Source organism: Antrostomus carolinensis, unplaced genomic scaffold (assembly GCF_000700745.2).
Source record: "Antrostomus carolinensis isolate BGI_N321 unplaced genomic scaffold, ASM70074v2 scaffold11406, whole genome shotgun sequence".
NCBI classification, from domain to species: Eukaryota; Metazoa; Chordata; class Aves; order Caprimulgiformes; family Caprimulgidae; genus Antrostomus; species Antrostomus carolinensis.
Window position 1 is genome coordinate 44,499 of NW_010321209.1, and position 8,353 is coordinate 52,851.

Below are 8,353 nucleotides of genomic sequence, written 5' to 3' on the forward strand. Positions count from 1 at the left end.
ACACTGGAGAGGGAAGCTCGAAGACCAGTTAACGTGTGTATGCTGTGTTTGGGACATGCAGAGTGAAAAGCTTTCCCTGGCATACCCTATCCCTCCCTTGCTCCACTTGAACTGAACCTGCCTGTGTTCTGTTGCTTGGCGAGCCTTTTCCCCTGGTGAGAAGGGGAAAGGTAAACAGGGTTTTTACTCAGCAGGTAACATTAGGACAAGGGCTGCACCCAACAAGGTTAACTGCATTCCCTTCTAACATTCTGGATGTAAATTATTTACTTTGTTAACTTAATGCAACTCCCCCAGAAACAGTTTTAAGTGGCTTTAACAACAAAACACTGGGCTCCAAAACAGCATTTGCAACATTTATTTCAACTCACTTTGATCTTAAACCCTAGTAATACACTTGGTGAAAGCCTTTCTTTCTGTTGTGTTGGAATAGCTCATTACAGATTCTTCGTGTCTCGTGAGCTACTAGGGATTGTATTCAGGTCAGAGGAAGTTTTAATAGACTTAGCTGTGAATCAGATACAAGTGAAGTTTCAATCATGCTGGCTAAAGGTAAGCAAGGTTAAGCACGACCCGGCCTCATACACAGGCAAAATCCCAGTGCAAGATTAACATGCAAGTAGAAGATACGTAGCTTTGTTTGACAGATGTGACAGACCTGCTGATCCTACTTGTGAGCTGCTCAAAATGAAGACCTTTTATGATTTGCAGCCTAATACCTTTGTCAATCATTTTATTGACAACTGTTATGTTGCAAGCTTTTTCAAGGTAGAAAGTTGGGGAGATCAGTTCCCTGAAGACAGATTAGGAATACATAAGGACTTGGGTCACACTCTGAGGCCCATCTATTACTCTTAGTCCATGTTGGCTGCAAAGGCAAAAAAAAACCTCATAGGCTGAGAGCACTAAGTGACATGATAAAGGTTATCTCTGTTCCTCAGAGGCAGCTCTGAAGATTTTAGCTCAATTTCTTGCCTTGTCTAGAAAAAACTTCCCATTAACTTCCACAGAAGTTTGCACAAATAAATCTTCCAGGTTTCAGTCTTGCATTAGTGCAACCAACGGTGACGAACCACACAAGCCATTAGAAAAGCCCTGAGGGAGAGATTTAACAGCAGCTCTGACTTGTTTGTCCTTGTACAGTGCAGAGACATCAGAAAAGAAAATCTTTCTTCTTTTAGCCCCAGAAAGGACTAACACACACACACACCAGCCTACTAGTTCCACAACAAACTAGTATGTGTTTAGTATAACACATTTTCAGTACAAAACTGCCCTAAGCAAGAAGCAGATGGTCATCTCCTCAGAAAATCAGCGGCTCTGTTGTATTGCAAGACTGTTCCTCACAGCACAGCTTTGTGTGAACAGCCAAATGCAGCCATTAATGGAAGCCAAAGCTAAGTAACTGGTAGAACAACTTAAGAGACAAACCCCAAAGAGGTAACATTTACTGCAGATTCACCACTTTCTTCAGTAACAAAGGCAGGATACAAGGGAGCTCTAAGGTCAAGTGCCCCGGTGGTAAACCACAGAGCCCAGACTGTGTTCACTTGAAACACTAACCCAGGACAATTCACCTATGTCCTCTTCTCCCCTGAGCCCTACACACTTATCCACTGATATTTTCAGCAGTTATGCTTAGACATGGTAGTTCACCCAGCCAAGTAATCCCACGTGCTTTGGTCAGCCTTTTGATCCAGCCATTGCGCAATGCGCCAACAGCAGGCTTGCCATGTCGGCAAGATCTGCGTGATGCAACTTTAAGAGGAGTAATGTAACAGCAGATTCAAGGTATGGATGAGGGACGATAGTATAGATGAGGTTCAGTAGTCTGGAAATTGCACTAGAAACGAGCTTGAGTGCATACAGAATATGTTAGTTATTCCTGAAATGCCTATTTGTTTTTCCCTCAAGGCAAAGAAACTTGAACAGCTCTTTAAACCATGACTGTGACGCAGAAGGGTCTCAACCAGGATCCACATTTCACCACTTAAACAGGTAAATATATAGGAGAATAAAAACCCAGAAACGTTAGTTCATCTGGTACATTTACAAATGCTTTTGTATTTGTAAATGCTTTTGTATGCCAAGTATAAAAGTTCACACTGATCAATCCTGTCCCAAATTACCTGCAGTATAAAAGGAAAAGCTCTTTAGGAGAAGGCGAGGGATCCATTTATTGCTTGTGTGTTTTAGGCAAAGCTGACACCCTTCCTTAAAATGGGAGAAATCAGCAGCACTGCTCAGGCCACACTTAAAATTACCAGGGTTCAGATGCAAATGCCTAGTGCAGCAGGAAAACTTCTATCACAGGCCCCATCCCTGGGCACATTTACAGTTCGCTTCTTCCCACAGGAAGATCAGGAGTGACGGAAATGAAGTGAGAAAAGAGCCCCCTCTTCCAGCTCCCATGCTCTGGTCAACAAGGGATAAATTAGTCCCCTAAAAAGGAGATGGAACCATACGCCAGGAAACTCAGGGTTTATGGCAGCATTAGGAATAATTCCTACCAGCCAGATTTAATTGTGGAAAAGCAACCCACTAAATACACTTTGAGTGCAATTCCAAGCTTTTTTTAGAAGTAGGTTAAAGAATCACTTTCACTTCCCACAGAATAGAGCTGTCAGCCCATAGGTCTTTCTGCAAAGAAACCCTTCCATCTGGGACTACAGACCAAACCCCATGCCTCAAACTAGTAGAGCACAAGTTAAGCCCTGGAACTCGGGTTCAGCTCCAATAGATTTCGAAGACAGGAAGGTCTTCTTCCCTAATTTGGAATATTATTTCAGTATCCTCTTAAAGTGCTGTTCTAACTAATGAACAAAATCCTCAGAGCAAAAGGTTCAATGCTCTGTTCTTTGAAATCCATATAGAGAGCAACTTTGTTCTGTACACACTTCACAGAAAGCAAGTTGTAGGCATCGCTGCTGCTACAGGCTCAGCTCTCTACAGGATCCCCTGTTAATGAATAAATATGGAATAACTTGAAAGAAAGCAACATTTTTTTTTTTAATTAATTTACCTGGTTATGAATTTCTCTTCATCGATGGAAACAGAAGGCAGATGCTGTGCTTTCATAGTCACTTTCTTCATTTATTCAGTAGAGATAAATCTAAACAACAGGTTAAAAAAATTAATTATATCTACTAATAACACTAAGAAAGACTAAATGATAAAAACAACAACAAAACCTTAGTTTGCCAAGTGAAACAGGCTCTGACATTCAAGCTAAGGGCTAGCTACACCATATGTTGACTACTTTGTACTTAGCCACAATATCCAGACATTTCCCACTCCTAGTACAAAAGCCATAAACCATTCCCACCAAGTATATCAGAGTACATTAAATCCCAAGTACTACATATATCAAGACTTGCTCAAGTAGTTTTAGATCTACACTACAATTCCATGATTATGTTTCACTTATTAGAAGACTGAGACTGAAACTCATTTACTAGTTAGGATTCATTTGTTAATTATGGATAAAGCATTGCCCAGGGTCACCAAAAAAAAAAAAAGAAATGACTCAGCAAACCACCCTTAACCAGGTTCGTAAAACTACACATGAGAAGGAGAAGTGTTGATCATTAGCAGAGTCCTGCAAAGAAAGCAGCTGAGATATTAAAGAGAGAACAAAGCTATAATTAAAGTGATGTTGCAATATAATTTACAGATCATCAAGCAGTGATTCCAGCACGTTGTGTAGGCAACACGCCAGACCTGGGAGATTCCAACAATGCATTCTTCAATAAGCTCAATTATGGAGCCCTGGCTGCTTTCAGTCCCCCTCAGGTACCAGAAGAAAAGGCAGACTGAGGAAAGAAGTGGCATCACACAAATGGGTGGAAAAAAAACATAATCCCACAGCAAGGAATAAAATTCCAAGGACTGCATTGGAGGTGGATTATTCCACTTTTATTCCTCTTTTACTTGGGCATGATGACAGAGCAATTTGGCTAATGGCACTCAATGTCCCTTCTCCCTTACGCCAGGAGATTGACTCAAGTCTGATTTCAGACTGCATGGGACAGAGCCTAGTCAAAGATACCTGAAAAGTAGTTTATTGTCTACAGTACTAATGACAAGTAGCGTTCAGAAAATCAATTTAAACAAGAAATTCAAGCTTGAAAAGATTATGGCTAGCTGAAGAGTAAGTGCCTAGCTTCTGTGCAAATAATCCTACACTACTGAGCTGCTTTTTTATAAGTTCTAAGGAACATAAAGTTTCCACAGCACAGATAAACAACTTCTAAAAAAATATATATATGTGGACAAATGATAAGTCTTGCATAAAAATACCTTATCTTTAACCTACTACGCATATAGAAAGTTATTTCACAACCTCTAAAACCAGAGTGTGCTACCAAAAGGAGCTTTACCCAAGCAGCTGTGCTTGATCAGTAGCTCACGGAAAAGAGCAGGCAGGATCCCACATCCTCGTTGTCCTTTGGGTGACAACCATCAAAAAAAAAATGCCCGAAAGCCAAGTGAGCCCAGTGACTTCTGCACAGCGTGAGTTTGTATAGAAGGAAGAGATTGATGTCTGCCTGTATAGTGTTGTTTCTTTACCTCTGAAATGAGTTCAGTAACCATTAGCCACACCTTGAAATCTACTTTTATGTGATTTACTAATGCCTCCAACTGAATCAACTCCCTTTGCCAATGTAATTTCAAAACAATTTTAAAAGATGCAGAGGAGTTTATATACACTGGCACCTCAATAACTGGATATAAACTTAACCTTCCTCCCATCTGTCAGGAAACAACATGTTAAGAAGAGCAGATAGCCAAGTCACCGCTATTAAACTTAGAGCAGCGACTCTAGCAAGCTTTAGCACCGCTTCGTTGCTCATGGTTGCATTCTTTTTGATAGAATTTGACCTTAAAATTATTCATATGAAAGAAAAAGCTGATCTCTACAGACTGAGAGAAGTGATCTTTACACAAAAAGATTATCACTGAAATACCTGTTTTGTTATGCAGTGAGTGGCTCTAGTCTAAATTATTTGCCTTAAAACCTTGAGTACATCTGAAATCAGCTGGATGCCATTAAAATGCTGACAATGAAACAAACTGGAAGAACAGATGATGATGGGAACAATTCTTCACCAACACCTCCCCCTTTTCTCTCCCTCGCTGCCTGATTAGCCTGGACAAAGACTGATCTTTTCTCCTATAGCTGGCTCAGAAGCACAAGAAATGCTTGTTACATTTTCCTCAGTTACGTGACCAGTTCTGCTTATCAGGCTCATATAAAGTATTTCCACACCACCAGTTCATCCTAGAGATAAAACACTTCTCCCTGTACCCATCCCAGAGCCACGTTTTGGCGCCACACATTTAGCAGCCCCCATTTTTAGTTAACCCTGAGTCTTGCGGGTTGAAAACGTGCAGTGACTTCCCCAGCACACTTATTTGACACCACAAATGACAGCGTGTTTACACTGGTGCTCCACAAATCCACAAATCCGTCACATTTTCTATCATCTCCTGGTTTTTGATTGTTTTCCATGTCACTTGCCTGTAGCTCTTTTGAGGAAGCAAACAGAAGTGAAATATGTTTTTTTCATCGTTCCCTTTGATTTCAACTAACAAAGATGTGCTGATTTTCCAGGTCCTCCACCAGTACATGATTATGACCATCTATTCAGTGCTATCTCCTGACTTGCTTGGTGTCAGCCAGGTGTCTTCAGCATTATGTTAACTGGACTAGAACCACAGAATTCTATTAGATAGGCAAGACCTTAAAAGTGGGACCTTGGCTGGACTAATTCCCTGGCCTGAAACTTAACCAAGAAGAAACTTAATGCTTGGATGAAGACTGACTGAAACCTAAAATACTTTTGGAAAGGAGAGAAAAGAAATAGGAGGGAATGACAGGAGTAAATCAGCAGTGGGGCAGATACAAAATAAGCAACTCCAGAGGAAGACCACAACTACTGAAGAAGTCTTGCAAAAGGAAAAGAAAAAAGACCACGGCACAATCCCAAAGCTGCGAGAGGATCAATAGCCACAACAGGGCACAAGACACATCTCACAGAGATAATGAACTTAACTTTTCAATAAGATTTAGACCTTACCTGGAATGTGTGGTTTTTCCCCCCCAAATAAAAGTCCAAGTATTAGTGGAAAGGCAGATGAGAGGACTTGTTTAACTTCATTCATGAGAGTGATTTTTAAGTTATTTGCTTAAGGGGACATCACAGGGACAGGACAGGGGAGGAATGACAGAGTAAACAGCCACGCAGATTTTTACACAAGGAGGTAACTGAAGACGAGAGCTGGAAGGAGAGGGATACTTAACATCCAGAGTTGAGCCAAGCAGGAGCAGCAAAGGAGCACTTTAATTTGCATTTAACAGCCTGGATGTGCTTCTTGGCGCATCCACATACTGAAATAGGGACTGCAGAGCAAGCAGTGTGCTACACAGAGCTCCTACCAGCATCAAGAAAAACTAAACATCAAGAAAAACATAAACCCAAACCTCCCCAAAGATCTCTAGGTATTTTGATGCAGTGCTTCCTAAAGCTGTTCCAAAAACACAGGAAGTCAGGAAGGGGTGAGCATTCTCAGCTTCTCATTTAAAAACCACAAGGCTCAGCTGTCTATTCACTTAGCTAGCAATAACATATAGAGCTAATATTTGTACAGCACCAAGAGCTTTGTGCTGTAGGAACAATAGCTTATATACCCAAGTCATTTTCTAAACTCAGAAGCATCTGGTATTAAGCAAAATTTTGGACCATTGTCTTGTTTCTATAAAAATTAGTTCAGGATTCACATACATAAGAAACTCAGTATCAGCAGAAGAATTTTACTAGTCGTTAGTTTGTCACATACTCTAGTTAAATGAGCCTTCATGTTGGGTTTTTCTTTTTTTGTTCAAGTTAGATGTCCTCACCACCAAAGCAAAGGTCTAATCAAAATAAAGCACTTACTGTAAACACTTGCATTTCCCCCTACCAAAAACAAGGGGGCTTTTCCCTTGTCTTGCAGACTTCTTTATACTTTCTTTTAAAAATTAACTGCTACAGTACAGAGCAGTAACAGCACTACTTGAATACACAACACAGCGTAACCCCGCTGCTCAGGCAGGTTCCAAATGGGCTTTGATTACTGGAACCAAAACTAAGCTGGTATTTATCTGTGAATATGGACCCTTAACTTTCTGAGTCACAAAGGAAGAGATACACGAGCTCCCTCCCATCACACAAAGGCTAAGGATAGAGCAGAGCTTGCACCAAACCTATTTCAAACACTAAGTAATCCATTATTATGAACAGAAGTTACTTTCTATTTCAGCTCTCTTAGGAAATACAACTTTTACCCGCCAAAAAGAACAGCCAAGGTCACCAGTGTAACCTTTTAAATCACACTGGCGACTGAATGAAGGGCAGTGGAGGCTTACGCCCAGGTACACACGGAGCCGCAGCACTACCTTTTATCTGCCCATTTTAACCACAACTCTGACTCCTGCAAAGCCACCTTGAGATTTAGCAACTTATCTGACGAGAATATCTGACCCAACAATTCTCCTTCCCTCCGGCACCCTAATTACCCGAAAGGAATTTGACTGAAGTTCTGGGTGACTGCAGAGGACCTTGCTTTCTACTGACACTGCAGGTTACACAGCAAGCAGAAGAACAGCTCCAGCTTTATATTTCACTTACCTGTACATACGATCAGAGCAGGAGAAGCAGAGGAGGAGTTTCACATACCTTCCACTGAGCCCTAGACAAGGCATGGCAGCATTGCACTGGCTGACAGTTACCTCTGCTACTTCGTGGAACCCACAGCGCTGTTAATTACTATTTTGCTTAACAAACTGGGAGTGCTGGAAACCCGGGACACTCCCCACACCTCGGTGCATGTCGGGAATATTTACCTACCCACTTTCCTTCCTCGGAGCAACTGACAGGAGCCCTCCCTTAGTCATGGCTACACCTACAGGGAGGTTCCAGTTAACACTTTAATCACTAACTTTATAATGAGAGGCAACCTGCTGACTCTTAGTAATTATTTGCTGACAGGGCGCACCCTGAAACATCCTCTGCTGAAAGCACTGTTAGGCTTTAACCTCTTCTCTTGTCTGTTTTCTAATCCATAGGATAAAGGCACTTTTCCTTCTCCACATATACCGCAGTCTTTAGTGGAATAACCAAGACATACAATCAGAGCATGCCTAAGTGTAAATATATGGATTTATAACATCATGGCAAACATTTTGACAACACAACTTGACCACTTCATCGCATACAGCTGTACATTCAATTTCTTGCTTAACTGTATAATATGAATACTATTCACTGGGCAAGAGTTGTGACTGCATGAGAGAACGCATCGCTGCTTAGCT

The 8,353-nt window shown here is 41.3% G+C and overlaps 1 protein-coding gene across 1 annotated transcript in view; it reads right to left on the reverse strand.

The window, feature by feature from the left end:
* The window catches only part of RASSF6 (Ras association domain family member 6), a 19,509-nt gene extending 11,594 nt beyond the window's left edge, over positions 1–7,915 (reverse strand). Inside the window, exons 1-3 of the mRNA XM_010169851.1 lie at positions 7,738–7,915; positions 5,758–5,762; positions 3,023–3,112 (exon numbers count right to left, since the gene is read on the reverse strand). Coding sequence (XP_010168153.1) covers positions 3,023–3,093 — 71 coding nt within the window. The 5' untranslated portion in view covers positions 3,094–3,112; positions 5,758–5,762; positions 7,738–7,915. The remainder of the gene's footprint in view (positions 1–3,022; positions 3,113–5,757; positions 5,763–7,737) is intronic.
* Between the last annotated feature and the right edge of the window lie 438 nt (positions 7,916–8,353).